We start from the raw sequence: 22,901 nt of genomic DNA, 5'->3' as shown, positions 1-22,901 counted from the left end.
CTAAATCAGAGCTTGACTCCCAGATAAAGAGTGGAGAAGATAAGCCCTGAGGATCATGGGATTAGAGAAGTTGGGGCCCCACCCTTGAATTTCTGTATGGTATTCTGGGGACAAGGGGGCATTCCTTTAGAGTCTTGGAAGGAGAACTGATGTATTCCTGCAGGTGAGGATTCTCATCTGTGGATGCCGGGATGGGAGGACCTGTTCCTACAAGGAAAAAACCTACGCATCCCTAGGTTCTGGGTCTCACACTGGACAGCCTGAGAACACCATGAGGAAATTCTCACTGTCTGCCCAAAGCCCTAAAAGACAGGTTCTCCTGCCCGCTTGGGAGACTCCTTCCCTCTGCCCTGGCCCCCACCCCACTTGCTCCCCATCAGGCAGCTGCACACTCTCCAGCAGTTCCTGGCTGACCTTAGGTGGGGACACAGCCCCCGACGGTGCCCTGGCCTTGGGCCGTACTGTGTCTCCAGCCTCATCTGGACCTGACTTCCCTGGGGCCATCCATGCTTGCTCTGTCGCAGCAGACTTGGGTGTGCGCTGTGCCCTCTGCTCAGAGCACTGTTTCCGTTCCTCAAGGCAGACCCTCGTGCTTCCTTCTCACACTTTCCTGGGCATCCAGCCCCATCTTTGGCACACAGTAGGTCCTCATTAAACACTGCTCAGTGAGTGATGGCACCGGCTAGTGAGAGGCTGGGTAGGACTGACCCCAGGTCCTAGGCTTGCAGTCCCATGAGGGTTGATGCCCATGCTGGGCTTTCTTTCTTGGCAGACAGAAGGGCAGTCAGGGAAGCTCCATGGTCATAGCAGATTTCTGGAAATGGGGGAAAGGAACCAGTCCCTCCAGTGACTGTACCATTGTTTTTCCCATTTCAAGCAGAGAGGGAGGTTCAGAGAATCTTACTACCTCAGGATCATAGTGCATTTGTCTAGAGCTGTACTGATCATCCACCCTTGTGAAGACCCCCGCCCCCTTTTTTTCCTAGTACTGGGAATTGAACCCAGGGCTTTCTCACGGAGGTCCATTCCCAGTCATTTTTTTTATTTTGAGACAGAATCTCCTTAAGTTCCTAAGTTGCTCAGGCTGGGGTCAAAAGTGTGATCCTCCTGCCTCGGCCTCTCAGAGTGGTGGGATTACATATGTGCTCAGATGGGGCGCTGGCATCTTCTCTCCGGGCTTCCCAGGAATAGTCCTCTCGACTGTGCTTTTTCCTACTTGGGAGCTATGAAGCTCTGTGCGCGTAACAGCAACAGATGCAGGTCTTTCCCCAGCCTAGGTCCATGTTCTCGGGCGCAGGGGCAGCCTGTGGATCAGGGTGATCTTCTAGATGGCTCTGGCCTGGGCCCATTCCTGCTGCAGGAAGTGTGGCCCCTGTTCTTAGGACAGTCCCTCCTCTCCCCAGGCCCTTCCTTGCCACTGCATTGGGACAGCGGAGGCTGTTTCCTCCAAATGACGTAGACCTAGTAAAGAGAAGAGAGCCCTTCCTCAGCCTTCAGCTCTCCCTTTTCCACCGCTCTTCCAAAATCTTTCCGAAGCAACTCCTTCCTCCCAGAATATCTGAGGGCCATCTCCTCCTGTGGGCAGAGTGCTTCTGTCCTTAGGTTGTTCAGGGGATCTGGAGCCATGAGGGTCCCCGCCAACCAGGCAGGGTATGCGACTGTGCCTGATTTCACAGTTTTCTATCATCAAATCCATGTTCTTTCTGATATTTGAACGCTGCGGGGGTCCTGCATCGTCATTTTGCACTGAGCCGTGATACTTGCAGAGCCAGTCCGGTGTCCAGGGAGGGCCGTGTGCGGTGCGGCTGCCCCGTTCCTAGGAGAAGCCTCCATGCAAATCGTGTTCATCATATGTTTTCCTTTCACCTTTTTTTTTTTTTCCGGTACCGGGAACCGAACTCACGACCTTGTGCTTGCCAGGCAGGTGCTTTTTCCCACTGAGCTAAATCCCCAGCCCCTCCTTTCACCTTTGAGTGCTTTTTTTTTTTTTTTTTTTGTCTTTTTGAAACAGGGTCTCCTTGTGCAGTTCAAGCTGGCCTTGAGCTCACTTTGTAGCCCAGGCTGGTCTCAAACTCCCAACGATCCTCCTGCCTCAGCCTCCCGAGTGCTGTCGTTTTTCTGTCATCTCTCCCTGCACTTATGAATTAAGGTGTGGGGAACCTTAGGGGAGAACCCAGATTGGAATCATCCAGGAGACAAAAACAAAAACAAAACAAAACAAACAAACCCAATTTCCTGGGCTTGGAGAGCCAGGCCAGGTCGTATGTGGCTGAACCTGCCCTGCTGCTGAGGCCTGGAGTGGTTGCTGGGGAGCACGAATAGGCTCCCCTTTGCCTGCTGCCTGGAGGACGCCCTTCCTGTGGGGCCCACGGTGTGTGCGTCCTGAGCAGAGCAGCTCACTTGCTTTCCCTTTGCTTTTGCCCTGCTAACTTCTGACGCTTCTGCTCGGAGTGAGTGAGTGGGAGCAGCTATGGGTTGGAGAACTGGCCCAGGCAGCCTGAGGCCACACGCGCGCTCTCCCCAGGGTCTCAGGCCCACTCATTTTCTCTGCCTCTGTTTTCCCCCCGGCCCTTCCCAGTTCCCGCCTCCAACTCCTCTGCGCCCCACTGTTGGTGCTTCCTCAGCCTCCCTGTTTCCTTCGGCCTCCTGAGCCCCCGGCCACCCCAACACACCCACCTCCGGAAGATGCAGTGAGAAGGGCAGGGAAGGCCTGTGTCTCTGGAAGCTCCATCGCCCAGGGCTCCTGACCCCGCAGGAGTTGCCCCTTCCGGTTCATTGCTTGACCGTCTCATCTCCTCCCTCCTCCAGCTCTGAAACACTTCAATGCAGCGGAGCATTTTTACTTAAGTGAAAGCACTGCGCAATCTATTTTGGGAATTTGACGTGATGAGCTGAGCACAGCCCCACCCAGCCCCGTTTCTTCCCTGCCCAGGCCCCTGTCCCTTGCCGGTGGTCTCTGCTTCCTTGCAGCCCCTCCGCAGGAGACCAAGCTTTCAATGCCTTTCCAGTGGGGAGACTGAATTCCCAAGGAGCCTGCCGGTTGCCTAGAAAACATCGGGTCACTGCTTTTTGGTTTCTGTGGCTGAGCGCATGCGCTCTGGGAGGCGTTTACTGGGGGCTGAGTCCTGAGGATTCCCGTCAAGCTGAGCTTCTGCTCTTGCTACCAGTGGGCCTATTTCTAGAACACGCTCTCGCTCTTCGACTGTTCTGAACTCTTCCATATTCTTTTCCTCTCTTCTCGTCTGTTAAGAAGCGGCAGGAAGATGGGCTGGGAGCCAGGTAGCTTAGGTTCCAGCTCAAGGCTTTTGTCATTTACTGGCTGCATTTTGCTGGACGAGTTATTTTAGCTCTCTGTGTCTTTATTTCCCATCCATAGAAAGGGAGAATGAAAGCACTCCTCATCCTGGTCATTGGGAGGCCTCTGAGCATGAATTCATGGGACATGTTTACCGCCTGTGCTGGGGCGGTAATTAGCCTTGGGTCACATCCCACCCAGAGCCGGAGCTGGGACTGTGCCCCGCAAACTCCGTGGTAGAGCCCAATGGGAGAGGCCGCCATGCCCTCCCCATACAGTGTTCTAATCACCGTGATGCGTGACAAGTGACGAGGGCTTCGGGGCTCAGTCTGCTTTGCTCTGACCTGTGTGTGGGGGTGCCCTCCCTGCCCAGAGGAGGATGTGGGATGCACTGACAGGTGCCTGCTGGCCGCAGCAGTCTTCGCTGACCTCTATCTGTCTGATGTTCACTTCCAGAGCGTTCACGAGCCCACGGGCCCCAGTGAGGGCTACCTGCAGCTGGAGGAGCTGGTGAAGCAGGTGGTTTCTCCTTTCCTGGGCATCGGCGGGGACCGTGGCTTCTCGGGCTCCACACACACACTGGGTAAGGGGCACTGCTGAGTTGTCAGGAGACTTCGGAATAAAGGTACCCGATCCCACATGCTGAGCACCCATTGTGCACGGAGGGCTGGGCTTCCTGTGTGGGCCCCTGCTAACCTGTGCGTGTTGATCACTCCCTTTCCTTCCCCCTACTCGAGCTTAGTGGTTCCTCCCAGGGACTAACACCCGCCTCTGTGGTGACGCCTGTCTGATCCATATCTCTGATCAGTGGTTTTGATCTTTTTCCTGTGCCCGAGACATTAATTTTTTTCTATCTGATACCACACACTGAGCTGTATTCCACCCTCCCTCAGCCTCCAACTGCGGAAAACTGCCCTTGATAGATTTGCCTTTGAAAGCAGCTCCAGATGTGAGGCCAGTTTGTCTTGTGCTTATGCTTAGCCAGGTGTTCTCGAAACGCTGTCCCCCACCCCCTCTACTTCCATAGAGACTTCCAGAGCCTCCATCGCAGTGAAAGAGTTCCTAGATTTGGGGACAGATCCTATTGGGGTACTTTTGGTACCACGAAGCTACGTCAGCCTCAAGCTCTGTCCTAGGTCCCTTGGAGAATCTAGAGATGAATCAACAGTTGTTTGTTCTCTCAGTGAAAACACAGTATAGATGGTCCTACTAGAGGTAGCTAGATAATGTAATATAATGTAATACAAATTTGCTTTCAGTGAAATCTCAGCCTTGGTAGAAACACTATGTGATAAGGCTTATTCTAAAGGTATTCTTCAGGGCCCATCTAAATGTAAGTCTTTAAAAATGCAGGGTCTTCTTGTCCAGTGCTGTGCCTTCAGCAGCTGGAATGCTGCCTGCCAGGGAGTAGCCACTTCAAAAATATTCGCTAGGTGGATGGCAGCAAATGTACCCCAAGGCCCAGGCAGCCAGCACTCACAGACGCCTGCCAAACAGCAAACAGTGAACTGAACTTGGAGCACAGCGCCCCTCTTCTCACTAGAATGGACTTGTGGCTGAGCTTCAAAGCCAGAGAGAGAGGCTCCTGCCCTTCCTGGGCCTCTTGCCTGCAGACAAAGGCAGGGCCTCTCACTGGCAGCGTTCCTGGCCATGGTTGTGTTTCTCTGGAGACACCAGCTTACCCGCAGCTGCCACAGATTGGAGGGTGCTGGTCCCAGCCCGCTGCCTGCCAAGTTCTCTGCCCACCCTCTCTCATTTCACTCACTCACTCCACCCAGGAGCTAGAAGGAGCCAGGATTGAAACAATGCTGAAGAAAACAGCGTCCTGGCCTCCCCGGGTCTGAGGTGGGCGCCATGTTGGGGCTCTCCCTAGAGCCCTCCTTCCTGCTGCTGCCTCAGCTCCCTGAGTTTCGGGGACACTGGAGACCCAGGGAGATGCCAGGATAGCTGGGCCATGGCAGGGACTCCACCACTGTGGCCTAATGACAGTGTAGGAGAGGAAAAACAATTATTCTTCAACCCTCATAAATTCTTAGTTGGAACAGGCCCTGTAGCACATTAACAAGAGAAAGATAAATGGGAGCTTATGAACCTGGATATTCAATTCACACAGGCTTGGGAGACACCAAGGGAACAAGGAATTCTCAGATATGTAGCTTTAGAGAGGTGACAAGACAAAGGAAAATGATTTTGAGCCTTTAGTTAGTGGCAGCGACTTGTGGGAAGACAAACAACCCGCAGAGAAAGTATAGTAAAGCTTGTTGGTGTAGACCCCACAGCCATCTCCAGATGACAAGGGGTAAAGTTGTCCCCGGCGGTTAACCTTTGTTCTCTGGGGTAGAAGCAGGGCAGGACACCCCTTGGGTCTGTGTCCTGCTTTAAGCAGGTTGCTGTCAGCTGCACAGTCCTCCCTATCTCCAGATGTCCTGGTCTGGTGTCCCACACAGGGAACAAGAGTAGATTTGGGAATTTGTTCATTGAAGACTCATTCTAAGAGGGGACACCTCTGACTGCCCAAGTAAAATAATAATTATACATTTCTGTGGAATTACGAGGCAAAGGCCTGAGCCCTTATTCTTATACCAAGGCCTTTGGAGGGTTGTCTCAGGAGGGACAGAAAGGAAGGACACTATCTTCTCTTGCTCAGTGTTCAGTGTATTATTATTTTGGCAAATGCGTGTTGAGAGCCTACCCCACCCAGGGCCCTGGGAGGCACTGCAGCTAGACCAGTGAGTGAAACTGGAGGCATCCCTGTGCTCCAGGGCACACGGCCCGTGAGGAATTGCAAATAAGACAGTGACTCATCAGTGTACAAACATTCTGAGGGGAAGTTCAGGGGCCAGGGAGACCACAGCAGGACAGGCCCACTCCAGGAAGTGAGGTCTGTAGTGGGCGCCTGAGCATGAATAGGAGTTAGCGGAGGAAACTCAAGGAGAGGAGGGGAGAACGTCCCAGGCAAAGGGAACGGACTTGGGAGGACTTAGCAGCCAGTGAGTGAACAGACGGTGGAGTGCCTGAGGAACTGAAAGAGCGTTAGAGCTGCAGAGTGGCTGGGCCAAGGGAAGCCGTGGCCACAGGTGGCATCCTGGGCACCACGCTGGGCAGGCTGGGTAGCCTCGCAGCAAAGGCACTGCATTGCAAGAGAGGCCGGGGTGGGGATGAAGGTCCCCCGGCTGTTGGAGTCAGGATTTCCTAGGTCCAAGCTGTTTGGGCTCCATCGGCTGCGCCCTCCCCACTCCACTGTCACCCCACCTCATCCCACTGGCATTTAGAATGTGACTTCATTAAAAGGACAGGTGGAGAGGGGTTCTTTCCTTCCACCCTTTAGTCCCAGAGGAATCCTCAGTCAGATCTTTCAGCCCAAACCTCTGGCAAGCAGAAGAGCTGAAGGGGCCTTCCTGACTGCGCACACCCCTTCCCAGAGTGGGTAGGGACGCCTCTCTCGGCTCAGTCTGCCCCTCCTTATGGTGGGGTGGAATACGAACAGATATCCCACCCAGGGCCGGGACTGTTAGGACCCTGGCTGCAAAAAAAACTAGAGTCATATCGGGAGCAAGAAATTCCTTGACCCGTGGCAGGGCTTGGCTGCGGCATCCCTGGGACTGAAGTAGGGGGCTGGCTGGGTCAAGGGCAGCTGGGGTCATCTTCTCGGAGGCCTCTCTTATACCACACTGCCTGGCACTCTGCATGAGCTGGCTACCCTCAGGGTGCATACTCATTTCTTCCTCATGCAGTGTGCTGATGCCTCAGCCTCGGGGGTCCAACATGGGGGGCAGAGGGGTGTGACCCTGGGAGGGTCTCTCTGCAGATCTCCCTCCCTGGACAGGTGCGTCTTGCTTCAGAGACAAAGGCATGGTCCCAGGTCCTGGATGGAGAATGGGTTGTGGATGAGTGCGTCGTCCCCCACAAAGCCACACTTTTCTAGAGCAGTGGGAGTGTAGGGGCGAGAAGGAGAACAGTGAGGTTTTAAAAAAAGCCAAAAAACCAGATCTGTCAGAGGCCAAGCCCATGTCCTACTGCTCCGGGGATGATATCAGAACCTCCAAATATGATATAAGAAAAATATTATCTCTCAACCTGTTAGATGTCTGATATGCTGGGTTCGTGTTTTTCTAAAAATGAAAGAATGACTTCTAGGAACCACGGAGGTTAAGAGTGAGAAATGTTTATTGAGAGATAGAAACCTCCTGTCAGAGGAATAGGAGGGGTCCCTAATGGATAGGTGGGGGACCCCACTCTACAGGGAAATTGTACAGAGCCAAACCCATGTGGGCACAATGTGGGTTATAGCTATGATCAACCAATAAGATTATAAGTATAGCCGCCTAGATAATATTGATCCAATGGGGAAGCAGGTCGTGTACTGATTGGGTGGTGGAAAGATCAAACAACTTCTCAGGTAGGTGAGGGATGTGGGGCTTGGTTGCCCACTGGGGTGGCTGATACCTGTGTAGACCAGGTGCTATCACTCATCTCACCCCCTGGGGTGTATGTAGGAGGCCTGGTCCTTTTCTTATCTTGAGGCCTGGCCTCCAACTGATGCATTTCCAGTCACAGCTGTAATGGGTTTTCACCTTCTGTCTTCACTCCCGTGAGGGCCCAGCCCTGTCTGACTGCCTAGAATATTTCTACCTAACTTATCTCTCAATAATGCTACCTTTCAAGTTTCCCAAGTATAAAAGCACCGTCCCAGGTGTTCCAGCCCACAGTTTCCCCCTCTGGAGCAAAAAGCCTGCTGAATTTGTCCCATATTATAGCCCTGGCATCCCACACCCCTCCCTCCGTTATGTGGGGGGGGCCTCTCCCCAGTGCTTTGCAGCGGGACACTGACTTTTCTGCCTGACAAGGAGGCAGGCTGTGGCTTTCAGGTGCAGGCTGGAGGGGGAGCCCTCATGCCTTGGTGTTGCAGGGGTCACAATGGCGTGGGGAGATCAAAGGCCTGGGAGCAGGCACCTCAACAAAGGGCCTGAGGAAGGAGGGATCCCGGCTTTGCTTCCTTTTAGGGATTTGAAAGGAGCTGCCATGGTTGGCTCCTAGCAGGGGGATGAAGGCGAGAGCTCAGCGAGAGGCCTGGTGAGTGAGGCAGGAATAAAGGCTCCTGTGGGCCCCGCCCCCATTGAAAAACAAGCAGGAGGCTCAGGAGGTGGCCTGGCTGAAGGCTCCAGCCAGGGTGGCAGGACTCAGCCCTCTCACCCTGCCAAAAGAGCAGCTGGGGCACTGGGCACCGAGTGACTTAGCAAGGTCCGCACCCCGCTCAGTCTCCTGGTGGGAGATTCGCCTCGCTGGGGGACAGGCCCTGCCTCCCCTGGCGCAGAGGTGAGAAGAGGTGGACCGAGCAGGAAGCAAGTATGGGTAGCAAGGCCTGTGAGCCAGGCTCCCCGCGGGGCCCAGCAGGGATTGACTCTGTGGGGTGCAGCTGACGTACTTGTCCCAGGGCTGGCTCTGAGGTCTGGCAGGAGCTAATGAGGAAGCGCTGTCTGCCAGGGGACTTGACACAGCCATGCCGCCACTGTGGTCTCGGCCGGCCCACACCCAGTCTTGGAAACCAAAGCATCCCCCAAGAAAAGCAGAAGGAAGAGCTGCAGGCCTCTCTGTGAGTCACCGCAGTGGGAGAAGGTGAGGCGGTGTGGAAAGAGCAGGGGCTTGCAAACCACAGGGGCCAGGGCTCAGCTGTGTGGCCTGGGGAAAGTTCTTAACATCTCTGAGCCGCAGAGGGCTGAATACAGATGCTCTGTGCTCGTCAGGAGCCAGCAAGAGAATGCTGTGCCGACACAGGCCAGGGCTGGGTAGGGACGCCAGGTGCTGTGTTAGGGGCCCCAGTCAGGGCAACTTCGCTCTGTGGGAATCACCAGGTGGGAGGCTGTGTGTGCTTTCTACTCTCCCTCCCTGGGGCCCCCGGCCGCATCCTGGTCCTTGTCGAGCCATGGCCCGATTATCTTCCACTTAGACTATGAGCCAGTTGAGGGCAGGGAACACGCTGCTGTCTGCTTGTGTTTGTGGGTGAGTGGCCACGTTGGGTCATGCCCTCTTCTCCAAAATCCTCAGAAGGAGGTCATGTGGGTGAAGCACCATGAAGGTTTATTTAGTTCATAGTTTGTGGAGGTTTCAGTCCATACTCAGCTGGCTCCCAGGCAGGGCAGCACGGCAGAGGGGCAACAGTTCAAGGTGGCAGAAGACAGAAAAAGCAACAGGAACAAAAAGGGGGGAGTACACCTCTTCTCCTGTCTTATATATATATATATATTTTAACGGAAAAAAATAACAATAACAGTAAAGCAGAGTTTCAAAGCAGGTTAGTAGGAGAGTTACAATAATTAATACATTGCATATTGTTGTCTTCGTAGTAGTTATTCGGAGTACAAGATATAGGCATGATACCTTATCCAAGCAATACTAGCACAAACCTTTCTTTTCAAAGAATGAAGAGAAACTAGCTGTATAACTATCTTAACTATCTTGTGTATAAATATATTTTTTCTTTTTCCTTTCCTTCCTTTACCCTTTTCCTCATCACAGTTTGTTTTTTCTTTTGAACAGTTTCTTCCCGACTCACAATATCCATTGTACAATTTGGACCTTACTTACTCATTCAGTATCTTACACTAGCGAGACAATATGATGTTTATATATATGGTTCTGATTTATTTCACTTATGAGTGTGATTTTGAGTTGCATCCGTTTACCTATAAATCCTGTTGATATTGTATGCAGGCTACCTGCCCCAGGGCAGGTGTAGCACTCACACCATCTTTGTGTCCTCATCTTGCACAGGCTCAGGATGTTCACAAAGTGAGGACCCTGGACCCCTCCTGAGTCACTTAGTTAACTTCTGAACTTATCAAGTTGGCACAATGCATCAACCATGATAACATCCTTGGGCATAAATAGCTGCCTTAGGGCATGTCCTCTACACCCTAGGATGTAGATCTGCTGAGTCACTTAGTTAAGCTTCTAAACTTCTCAGGTTGACACAATGTATCAACCATTACAGATGGTATCCAGGAACCCTTCAGACACACCCTTCCTTGGCTCATGCCATCAGACAGGCGCCCATAGGAAACATTCGTCCTGTTCTCATTTCCTCCAGAGATGCTGTATGTGTCAGCCATGCAAACAGAATCCCTCCACTCAGCCCATGTCCTCTGTAGGCCCAGACTTTGTTCTCATTCTTTCCTCTAACTGAACTGCCTGTCCTGGCCATGTGTACCTGTCCCAGATTTCAGCCATGTTGTAAAATCCAGCATCAACACTGCTGCTTTTCAGACACCTCTTCCTCAAAGAGAGCATTCCCCATCCTCCTGTAATATATTGTCTGAGTCTCCCTGAACAGTAGAAATGCCAGGGTCCTGTCTGCTTCCTTGGCCCCACTATCTGCACAAACCCCTCCTAGCAGATAGGTACCTGGTCTCAGGAGCACAGGCTCTGCCTGTAGTCTGTGCTTGCTGAACAGGTCCAGTCTGGTCTGCTGCTAGGCTGTCAGGCTGGTTGGAAACTGGTATAGATTTCCCTGTGGCCAGTCCGAAGTGCCTGCTTCTAGCAGAAGTGTGAGAAATAAGCTGTTCTCAAGGGCATTTTTAAAAGGGATGGCTCTTTAATGAGGTCCTTGCTGCTTTGAACTCTTCTGGTGCTTGTGTTTTATAGGTATTGATCTTTGTGATCATAAAAATAATGCATCATTATTTTAAGAATGTGGGAGCATTGTACAAACATGTAGCTTGGAGGGGACAAGTGCTCCTGCATACAGTCTTTCTTCTTGATTGCTCTGTTGCAACTTGTCTCCTGTCCTCAAGGAGGGGGACCAATGACCCAGTCCCTCTGGGACAATATCAATCTCTTGTTCAACACCTGCTGGGGGCAGATTTTGCCATGACTTGGCTTCAGAGGGTGGGCTGGCTCAAGGAGCATGTCTTTGGGGCTGGCAGGAGCAGTTCCCTGAGATGCAGCCCTGTGTAGTGGGGAAAGTGGGCCCTGCTGTGTAGGATCTAAGAGGACTGGGGCTGGCCCTGATCATCACCTGCGCAGGGGGAATAATGAGACCGAGTCCACCTGTTGCAGAGTGAGATTAGGACTGAAGAGTGTGAGTGTAGATGGGAGGGGACATCTATGGGTTATCGTTTGGTTTTGAAAAATTATTAGCAAAACAGCTCCCTGGGGATTCTGAGCCAGTTGACTCAAGAGTCATTAGTTACACACACACACACACACACATACACACTCTCTCTCTCTCTCAAACACACACACACACACACACACACACACACACACACACACAGTGATGGTAGCTGGTACTACCTGCGCCCTTTGCAGGTAGACACTGTGATGTTAGAAGTCTCACTGGTAGGGCCATCCAGGAGCATGGGTTCCCCAAGAGCGGGCACACATGTCCAGGGCCCCCAGACCCACAGGAAGAGCAGAGAACACAGCAAAGCAGCCTGGGCCAAGGGACTCTAAGGCCAGTCTCTGAGCATCACTGTGACTTCCCCTCAGAGAGGGCCCCCCATTCCTGTCCGTGAGTGGTGAGAACACTGATACTACCCGGCCTCTCTCTCCGCTGCTCCCCACTGCGTGGCCCTCTCTGCTGGGAGAGGGGGTGTTTGTTTGGGGTCTTCAAGGTGTCAGGGAGGGGCACTGTGGAAAAGAAGTGACAGAGACAGGTGAGGGCAGAGAGAGCTGTGCTCCAGCGAAATGAAGGCTGAAAGAGTCTGCGCATAGAACCGGTCTTTTCCTCAGTTCTGCACAGCTGCATTTCCAGCGTCTCCACACCCTTGAATTTGCTCTCCCAGGCTGGCAGGGTGCGTTGTATCTCCACCGCCTCACTCCTCGCTCAGGTCTGTGCTGCAGCTCATGATGCTGACGCCGTCGGGGAAGCCTGGGAAAGAGCACGGCAGGGAGGGCTTCTCTCAGTCGGAGGGACACCGGCAGGCCACGGTCCTCATCTGGCCCCAGTCTCTGCGGGGGACTCTGTCCTCGCACTGACCCCGTGTAGGTGGGAGAGGAGAGTTCCTCAGAGCAGGGTGCTGTGGGTATACGCACTTCCTCCTTTGGGCAGCTCTGGTTACCTGACTGTCTCGGTTGTCCTCCACCTCTCCCATCACCTTCCTACAGTTTCCCTCCTGCCCCAGACGCGGGGGCCTTACGCAGAGGTCCGCTCCTGTGTTCCAGTCCCAGCCTCTCCTTTGTGACACTGGACAAGCTGTTTAACCTCAAGTTATCTGACTCTAGTTTCCCCACCTCAACACTGTCGTAATAATAACGGAGAGTTGAATGAGTTCGTAGACACAAGATGCTCAGAACTGTGCTGAGCCCTTCTGAGTGCTATCCAGTGTGTTAGCTGCCGTACTTTCATCATCGGTTTTGGCAGTCCCTCTCATTTTACCCACCCCACACGCGCATGTGCCAGAATCGGTTAGTCCCGGCCCCTCTCCGTCTTTAGAGTGGTCATGTTCACTTTGTGAGATCCAGTCATTACCAAGGGCCAGGTGACTGCAATTTTCATGTCCCAGTTTTGTTTTTTTTTTTTGTCATAAAAGCATGCATGCAAAATCAAATTTGGAAAACATCCAAAGGAGGATAAGGGAGAAATTGTAAAAAATCACTGGTAGGTAACTCTTTCACTCCGTGGTAATTACCACTGATAATTTCCATGTGTCGTCTTCCTGGCTTGTATACATGTATGTGGGCGTACAACAGCCAGTGGAGCCTCAGTTTTATTTAAAAAAGAAAAATGCCTATAATATTATTGATATTCTGCTTTCATCACCAGATACTCTAGTGTGAACATTTTCTGATGTCCTTAAATTTCCCTTTGGAAATAGCCACATTTCTGACTTTAGACAGAAACCAGCTTCACAACTGCACGTGCGAATGCCCACAGGGGTTTCCCACTGGGCTGCTCCAGGGTCTCCGGCCCTGTGTGCCAGGGGTAAGCTCTGGGGCCCGAGAGTGCTGCTTCTGCCTCTGCATCTCTAGCCTCCTCCCCAAACCTCCTTGTGCCCTATCCCATGCCGCCCTGTGCAGCTACTATCTCGATTCCTCCTGGTCCTCACCCCAGCCCCTGGTCTCCCCGGAGACCAGGATTGTTGGGTTTGACGGTGCAGGTCCCTGTGGAGTCCCCAGCCTTTGTCACGTGTCTTCCTCACCCTGTCTCATCGCCACAGTTCTAGGTCCTGTCCCGATCACCTCACGCCGTGACTCTGAGGTGGGCATTAACCTTCTTCCACGTGTAATCTGTATTTTATTTTAGAAAACGATGCCAAACCTTTTCCCTGGCTTTCTTCACTTCTGATCTCCCTGGCTCCAACCTGTCCTGCGTACTCCTGCCAGGACACTCTCTCCGACACGTACCCCGTGCCGCTCCCCACCTCCAGGGTACCTCCCGCCCCACAGCCTGTCTGATGTGTCACAGATGCTTCCATCTGGCCCTCCAGGGCCCACCTAGGACACACATGTCCTGCCTGCTTGGGCCCGTCTCCTTCAGCCCACAGACTCTGCATTCCAGCCACGCTGTAGCCCGAGGGTGCACCTGTCCCAGCAGCTGGCTCAGGCTGTTCCCACTGTTCACCGTGCTGTCACCCTCTGTCCCCTTTGGGAGTTCTACCACCCGAAGGCCCAACTCCAGTGCATATCCTTCTTGGCAAGTTTCCCGATTGTCCCCAGATACTTTTTCCATCTTGGCACCCCCATACACGGGCTTGTCCTTCCTGTGAAGTACTTTGTCTGTCAGTTATTGGTGCATTCATTTTGCATGGGCAGTGAGACGGAACTTGAGTCCCATGTTGACAATGTTCTAGTTATGTGACCTTGGGTAGATCATTACCGCTCTGATACTCAACTTTCTCACCTGTGAAGTGGGAGCTAATAATATATCATGACTTGGGTTCAGTTTCTGCAAGGATTTAAAATAAGCACGTCAAGATTTAGCACAGTTCCTGGAACATGATGAGCACTAGAACAGCCACAGCTTTCATGGTATTGCATACTTGTAATCCTAGCACTCTGGGAGGTCACAGTGGGAAGGCTGCAAGTTCAATTCCAAGCTAAGCAGCTTAGTATCTTAGTGAGATCCTGTCTCAAAATAAATGAAGGGCTGGGGATGTAGCTCAGTGTGAGGGCTCCTAGTTCAATCCCCAGTTCCACAAATATAAAAAACAAAACCCCAGCAGTTATAACTCATAGCCATCCCTCCTCTTTGGGGCCATCCATGGATGCCTGCTCTCAGATGGTGCTGGAGGCTCTTCGAGTCCAGGGGAGCAGACGTGAACACTGGTCTCAGCTTATCAACCTGGTGGGAAGCGAGGAGCACCAGTCCTGCTTCCCTATGAGCTGGAGGATAGTCTCACTGCCTTGGTTTTGGTAGCTGAGCTCTCCCTGTTACCTCTTCCTCTGCATTCAAGCTTGTGGTGCCCCCTTTCATGTAGTTTGTGGGCACGACACAGGCCACATCCTGAATGGAGCCAGAAGGCTTCTTTGGAGCTGACCAGCCAGTGCCCAGGTCTTCAAAGGAGATTGGCTGATGGGATTTAGGGTAAATCCAGCGAAGCTCAGGCAGCAGCTAGGAAAGAGAGGAGACTGCCTTGCCCTAATCTCAAGGAACGTCTTCTGGTGGCCATCTGGCTGATCAGGGGCGCTATCTGGTATGAACAGGGAATGTTGCAATAGGGCCATGACCATGTCCCTCCCTTGCATGTCAGCAGGGCTGCACCCTAAGTTGTCCCTAGCAGTTAGCCACCACCTGACTTTCCCCAAACTAATGAGGAGTTTTTCTCACCACTACCCATCCCCAATTACGGCCTCTCCTGATTTTTCTCTTGCAGCCAGGAGGCACTCCAGAGTCCGGCCCAAGATGATGCTCCTGAACTATGCCTCTCCGCTGGCCACGGTCAGTCAGCCGCTGAACGAGATGGCTCTGACCCCACTGACAGAGCAGGAGGGGGAGGCCTACCTGGAGAAGTGTGGCAGCGTCCGGCGGCACACAGTGGCCAATGCCCACTCCGACATCCAGTTGTTGGCTATGGCCACCATGATGCACTCGGGCTTAGGGGAGGAGGCTGGCGGTGAGGACAAATGCCTGCTCCTGCCGCCCAGCTTCCCGCCGCCCCACCGGCAGTGCTCCAGTGAGCCCAACATCACTGACAGCCCCGATGAACTGGAGGAGGGGGCAGAGGACAGCCAGGCAGATGCAGAGCTGAACTGTGCTTCTCTCAGCTGAGTCGCCGCCATAGGACTTCCCAGCTCCTGCTTCGCACCCAGGATGCCAACCGACCCCACAGACCACCCCTCCTATGGGCAATGCTGCCTCATTTCTTTTAGGGTACAAGCCTGGTCTCAGTGCCCTGTGGGGAAACCCTTGTAGAACACCTTCATTTTGACCAGTATCTCAGCCACACAGACCCAACTGCCTGCAATGCCCTTTCTGACCTCCAGCCTTATCCACTTCACCTGGATCTTCATCTCTGCCCTTTTCTTCCTCTGATACTGGACTGGTACCAACACTCCCACGGGTCCATCCCAGTGCTCCTAGCATTAAGGTGGTAGGGGTTGTCTGGACCACACATAAAGCCATCAAGAATATGTTGGCGTCCGCAGCTCCCCCTTCAAGCTCCTTTAACACAGAGGCTTATGGGTACAGAGTAGTAGAGAAACTTTGTGTAGAGTGAAAGTCAGTTGCATCCTCTGCCGAGCATGGCTCAGGGAACGCACCCTCACCTGAGTTCCCACATTCCTGGGATTGCCCTGCCCCATGGTGAATGTGGGTCCATCCTCAGCTATGTCCACAGACAATGTGCTGCCTGTGTAAAGGCCTTTGGCTTTTGGCCCAGGACAGCCAGAGACTGGGCCAGCCCCATCAGTCATTCAGCCTCGGTGTTTCTCTCAGGCTGACTTCCAAGCTCAAGGAACTAACCTCCTTCAGAGTTACCGGTGCCTTCATCCCCCTGTGACCCAGAAATGGACCACTTTCTTATTGTGAGAGCCAGGGGCTGGGTGATAGCAACCAATTAGCTTGTACTTGGATTTGACTTGAATTTTTAAAACATGTGTTGTTTCAAAAAATTGTCTGTGGATATCTGCACATGGGAAATTACACTGTTCATTTCCAGTGGGCTGTGTCTTCAAACTAAAACTCCACACTAAAAAAACCATGCAGACCCTTGAGTTAGGAGAGTGGGGGTGGTTCAAAATAAAGTGACCTATAGTAGGTAGGGCTCATGTGCCACAGCGCTCCGGAAGCAGTCAGAGACAAGGCCCAAATGGTCCCTGTGCTCCATGGGCTGTAGGAAAAGTGCTCACAAGAGACTGTTGCCTTGTGAACAGATGGAATATGTCAATGCCTACAGTCAAGGGAGGCAGTGGAAATATGGGCACAATCCCTTTGGGTTGTTTTTTTTTTTTTTTTTTTTAATGTTTCAGGCACTTCCCTTTTAAGGAGCATCTTTGGGTCATTCCTTTATTTATTTGTTTTGTTTTGTTTTGGTGCTGGGAATCGAACTCACGACCTCACGCTTGCCAGGCAGGCACTGTGCCACTGAGCTATATCCCCGGCCCCTAGAGGGAATCTTTATTTTCTGTGATTACAGCAATGTACCCAGAAGTGCCTGGAATTTCCAACATGCCAAGTCTCAAGTGCTGTTTGAAGCAGCACACTCTGAACTGTGCTGTCTTTACTACTGCTCTCTCCAGATGTTGAGGCTTTTGTTCCCCTTGAGTTCCTGTCCTCTTTGTCTTCACTTGTTGGCCCTTCTGATAGCAGTTCAGGAAAAAGAGAAGGTTCCCTTTGACTCTGCTGGTAGTATATGGTGGCTTTTCAGGGTCCTGTTTGTGGAAGTTTTGTGTATACAATCTCAAAATATTCACCATAGTGGCTCCCAAGGTGGCAAGAGGGGACGGAGAGGATGAGTACTGGGGTGGGTTTGGACCACCAGCAGGAGATGCAACCTTCCAAGCTCACTGAAGGTGTGACAGTGTTTCCTTTCGGAGTGGAGAACTGCAATATGACTAGAATTGTGGTTGTGATGGCTTGCCACTTAGAAATTTCTTTTAGAAAGTTGTTTTAACTTCACCCAAGAGAATGGTGGAAGAGAAGTGGCCAACAAAGGAGATCTGAGAGGTTTGCATGTGTGTGCGCGCACACACACACACACACACACTCACAAACATAATCTCTATGCCTGTGTTGTATAAAGTCCACAAAACACTGACATGCATCAGCAAATGGAACACCAGCAGGTAACAACGTCATGATTTACTTAACTCCTGGCTTTCGTTCTTTTTAGTGCACTTAGCACATACTTGGGACTGCTATTTATTGATCAGGCAAAGTAATCAATCACACTTAGGGTTGCTTATTTAGTTTATAAGACTGATATCTATTTTAAAAATGCCTTTTCTGTGTCTCGACTTTGATGAGGAGAGCAGCCATCAGTTAAATACTTAAGTTCTCAGGCTGAGAATCAGAGTGTCAGGTCAGATAGTGTACTTAATTGCTGCTGTTAGCCGGTTTACAGCTTTACCTCTGTCCACACCTGATAACAGTACAGTCAATACTTCAGGCTGTACACATAAAATTTTGTGGCTCTTTGGGGGCATTTCAGCCATCGGGCCTATTGCAAGAGCGGCACTTGTAAGCATTTTTAACCACGTTCTTTCCTGTGTGCCGTGAAGATTCATTTCTATGATTGATGCCATGATTTTCCCATGGCTGAGGTTTACGGACAGGCAGCAACCACAATTCAACTCTGAGTGCACTCACAAACCCAACCTTTCATCCATGTCGACAGTTTTCCAAAACGGACCCAACGAACACCATGTTGTACGTGTTACTCTACAGCCCTGCTGGGTGTCTCCAGTGTCTGGATTGAATTTTCAGGCACAGCAGTCAATGAGGGCTTTGTGCATCCTGGTCCCATACCCCTGCCCCTGCTTTTCCTGCTACCTCATTCCGGTTCCTGCAGCCCATTCTCGGGTTAGGCAGTGACTTTATCTCCAGGTTTTCCTCGCCATCCTGGACTGGATAGGCAAACCATTTCCTAGAGAAACAGCCCATCTGTGGGGTTTAGAAAATACTGAAAAGTACCTGGCAAGCAAGGCCTCTTTGAAAACGAGCATGGTCTCTCTTCCCAGAGTGTTTGACCTAGACGGGACGCTAAGCATGTTTGCTCAGGGACTCTCTGTATATTGCCCTCTGATTCTGATGGACAGAAGGAATTTACGTTTTACTTTCTGCACACATACTCCTGGGAGGGCTACAGCACAGTAGGCTGAGCCCTCTCAAGACTTACTAAACACTGGAAGAGGTGTGATCTGAACTGATTAATGGTCATTATTTTGCTGAGTCTACACAGGCTGACACTAGGGTAAGCAGCCACTGAGCAGTTGGCCTCAGGAGGTTTCCAATCACTGGTGCCTCCGTGACATTAGCAGAGCACTGTAGCCCTCCAGTCACTTATCCATCCAGTACTGTGGTGCTCTCACTGTGGTGCATCACTTTTCTTGGTGCTAAGGATACAGTGATTGGCAAATAACCGAGATGCCAGCTCCCTTAGAGCTCACTGCCTAGTAGGCAAGGCTGGAAATCCGATCAGTATCAGCATTTTAAATAACGAACATAACGGATAGTAGACAGCCAGTGAGTAGAGGTGACAAGAGAGTGACCATGGGCAGGGTGGCCTGAAGAGGTCCCTCTTGGAGTTGACTTGAGCTGAGACCTGACTGACAAGAGGGGCCCAGGCTTACACCCGGTTTTCAGTTCCTGTCACTGCCATCACCAGCCTTTGTCACGAGAGATAGCACACATTTTCTGAATGTCGCAATTTAAGGCAATGCACATTTGGTATGTCCCAGCTCTGTCTGGTATCTCAGTCTGACGTGGGTCTTACTGGGCTTTGCAAAAAAGAAGCCATTGTCAGGGCCGCGGTACTTTCTGGAAGTGCCCAGGGATACCGTTCCCTTCTGTTTGCCTGCAGCTCAAGGCCATCCACATTCCTTGGCTCATGGCTTCTTTCACCACTTTCAAAGCCAGCAATGAATGAATGGCGGATTGAGTCCCTCTTGTGTCACTCCAACCTACGCTGTTTCCCTCTTCCAGTTTTAAAGGCCCTTGTCATTACATCGCCCCCCCCCGGGTAAACTGTATATCTCCCATCCCAAGGCCTTTAACTTAAGCACATTTACAAAGTCCCCCTTGGCTTGTAATATTCATAGGCTCTGGGGATTAGGATGCCAATGTCTTGGGGCTGCGCTTGGTTATTGTTCTTCCTACCATAAGGGCCTCAGGTTTTGCGCCCTTTACTGACTGACTACTCTTGCGGGCAGAAAGCTCCTGACAAACCACCTTAGCCTGCTCAGGAAGTTCCTTGTCCACATCCTCATTTGTAAGGTCTCATTTCGGTGAAAACATTTTTTGGGGGAGAATGACAATAGGAAAATGATGGACAAAAAGTCTTCCCTAAGGGTTCATCCTATGGTTGTGCTGCCCAGTGAGCTGTAGTGGGTTGGCTGAGCTCTTCTGAAAGTCCCTAGTTGCCCTGTGCCCGGGCCCCTCTGGCCAGACACCTCTAGTGTTCTCTGACATTCTCCCTCGGGTCTCCCTTCTCTCCCCAGTGGAACTCAAGATGTCTGTGTACAGCCTTTGCTGCCTTTCTACGGCTCGGGCAGAAGAAAGGCCAGCCATGTGGTCTGCTGGGACTCCAGGAAGGCAAAACTGCAGTGTGTGGGTGCTGGTTTCAGTGTCCAGGGCGACTGGGTAGCCTGACCTAAGGGCCTTAAAGCCTGACCCCTGCCCACCATGGCCTGGACTCCCACAGTGACCGAGATTCTAGACTCTCTGGCTCAAGTCTTTCATTCCCCGTCTCATACGCCTATCAGGACTCAACTTCCCTTATCTAGGCTTCTACAACTTAGTATTTCTATATTTGTCTCCAGATTCCATTTTTCCCTTGTAGATGTTCCCAGCTGATGTTTCTAACATGCAACTCCTGCTTTAAAACTTTTCCCTGACTTTCCATAAAATCCACACGCCCAAGCTAGTCCTGACTTCACGGTCTTCCACAAGCTGGCCTCAGTTACCTTCTGGCCTTGTTGGCTGTTATCTACCCTGTTCATCGTCCTGGGAACATGTCTCCTGCCTTCTCTCCCCTGCCTTGCTCCCAGGGTGCCCTCTGCCTTGTTCCCTATATATTCTCAGGTATCCTCCGGGAAGATAAGGGGGTGGGCTATATATTCGCAGGCCTTGGATCTCACAAGCCAGAGCAGGTTCTGTGGGAAGGAATCATTCTGATCTCCACACCTTCCCTCCCAGGTCGCTCCTGCTCCTTTCTTTCTAAGCAGGATTCTTCCCCATCATGCATGCTGCAAACAAGCCTACGAGGCCAAGAGATCCTGTGAACACGGGGGGCTCAAGATCTGAACCCCTCCTGGTCCAGTCAGTGGCTGCTACTTTCCTGCAGAAAATGAACCCTGTCCATGAGGCTGCTGTTTTTGCTCCAGAGCTGGTGGCCTTTCTTGGCCTGTTCTCTGTTTGCCATAGGGTCATCTGTTTGAGAAATCTTCTGGCCAAGATGCAGGAAAGAGCATCCCAGGGTGCAGAGGCCAGATTGCTGTTGCACTCACTCCCCTCTCTCAGGAGGACTCAAATTCCACTACCCCATTATATAAGCACTCTGCCCATCCTTGAGACAACCTTAAAAGGCACTCTGCGAATGAGCAAACTGAGGCTGGGCCCTTAAGTGATGGAGCGGGGTGGGACGTGGCCCTAGGTTCTTTCAGTTCAAGTCCAGTTGTCCTGTTCCATGAGGTGTCCTGGCTTGATAGGAACTAAGGAAGGAGAATAGCTAGGCCAAGGCGAACCTCCTCAGCCTGCTACAAGGAGGGCGAAGGCTTCAGAGACTCCAGAAACACCAAGAGCAAAGCTGCATCTCTTCTCTCTCCTCTCCAGCCGCTTCTAGAGCATTTGTGGGATAAAGAGATTCTGGTGTCTTAGATAAACTCCTTAGGCAGGAAAAGATTTCAGTGGGATTAGTAATTATTAAACTTAAAATATTAATTAAAAGCCAAATTTAAAGTTAATGTATTAATATTGTATAATATTAATTAAATAAAAATATAATAATTTTCCCCTTATAATCAGTATTCAAAATTCAAATTTGTTTTTGAGGTTTAATAACAAATGTTATTATTCTGTTTATAAGTCTAGCAGGTTTTAGCAGTAACCTCAGAGGAGCCTTTGAATACTGCTTGGTCCTATTTATAAGTTCAGTAGTTCAATCACTTCAAATTACAAATTTATAATATATTTATAACAAATTTAAATTTGTTTAAATTTATATTTATAACAAATATATTTAAAATTATAATATATTTAAATTTATAATATATTTATAACAAATTTAATATATTTATTTCTTTTAAAAATACTCAGTTTTTCTGGCAGCAAGCAAAATCACCTCAAAACCTAAGTAACTATAGAAGCTAATAAACTGAGGTTATAAATAAGGGAAACCTGAAATTCTCTTCAATGATTTTATATTCTCCTTAAACTTAGATGTCACCATAAAAATTCACAAGTGGAAACTAATTCTCTGTTACACATTTTAAAGTGCAGTTATAAAAACGTCACTTTAACAAGCTTTACTCTCTTAAATATCGCACGTCTCAAACACCAACTATGCACCAGTTCCTTCCTAACATAAAAATGTTAGCGTTTTAGTTGTGTTTCTTTTGACTTTTTCTACACTTCTACCTTCCTGGGGAGTGGGGTGCTCATGCTGTTATCTCAGATGCAGGCTATCGTTTGTGGTGCTGCAGCTGGGGTTCTGCACATCACATTTGTGCGTTGTCAGCTGGGCCGCTGGAAGGCTCTGCCAGTGCGGGGCTCTAGACAGCGAAGCGGGGAGGCTGGCGGAATGAGAAGCAATGGGTTCATCCTGTCTTTGTCCACATGAAGAGCGTGAGTTGGGTCCAGCAGCAGCAGTGAGGTCCTGTTGGCAGTTTTCCCACATTCTCAGAAGCAGCCTCCACGTCTCCCCTCAGACAAATGCCAGCTGGCTTGGGTCGCTCTGCAGAAGTCTGAAGTCCAGCTTTGAGGGGCCTCTCCAACCTCTGCAGTGTCAACAGCTCTTCTCTTTGTTTCCATTATCACCTGCATATGATCCCTTTTTGCCATTTCATTTGCCCAGTACCTGGTTAGTAATTCTTTATATTAAATTCTCTCTGTTAAAATCACTGATGTGGCTTATGTCCTCCGATGAGACCCTGACTGATGAAGCTGGGTTGAAAACCACAGTCATTCAAGAAGATGGTGATCATTCTGGGTAACTGAGTTACTCACTTGGGTGTGTTAACAGAGTTGATGACATTTGGAGATTTTCCTCCCCTCTGCCTACAGGGACTCTAACATCATCTAAGTAATTTTGGTGATTGCTTCTCAGAAGCCTTGGGTTCACAGGAGAAGCATAGCTGATTCTTGTTGCAGTTCCCAGGAGACTAGGACCTATTTATTGTTGCTTAGTTGATGACTTCATAATTTTGAAGAAATACTCTTGGTGACCTTGCACTGTGTGATTTGGCTCTTTGGAAGAATGCCTGTCTCACTAAGTCACTCATCAGCTTGGCT

At 50.8% G+C, this 22,901-nt stretch overlaps 1 protein-coding gene across 10 annotated transcripts in view; it reads left to right on the top strand.

Annotated features, from left to right (window-relative positions):
- The window catches only part of Prr5l (proline rich 5 like), a 96,824-nt gene extending 80,429 nt beyond the window's left edge, over positions 1 to 16,395 (top strand). For all 10 annotated transcript variants that reach the window (XM_013514246.1, XM_005384108.2, XM_005384107.2 and 7 more), the window contains 2 exons: positions 3,752 to 3,878; positions 15,109 to 16,395. In XM_013514246.1, coding sequence (XP_013369700.1) covers positions 3,752 to 3,878; positions 15,109 to 15,503 — 522 coding nt within the window. In that variant the 3' untranslated portion in view covers positions 15,504 to 16,395. The remainder of the gene's footprint in view (positions 1 to 3,751; positions 3,879 to 15,108) is intronic.
- Positions 16,396 to 22,901: the final 6,506 nt, after the last annotated feature.

This window comes from Chinchilla lanigera, unplaced genomic scaffold (genome assembly GCF_000276665.1).
Source record: "Chinchilla lanigera isolate Chin_1 unplaced genomic scaffold, ChiLan1.0 scaffold00021, whole genome shotgun sequence".
Lineage (NCBI taxonomy): Eukaryota > Metazoa > Chordata > Mammalia > Rodentia > Chinchillidae > Chinchilla > Chinchilla lanigera.
Note: the sequence above shows the minus strand (reverse complement) of the source record. Positions and strands in the feature narration are given on the sequence as shown.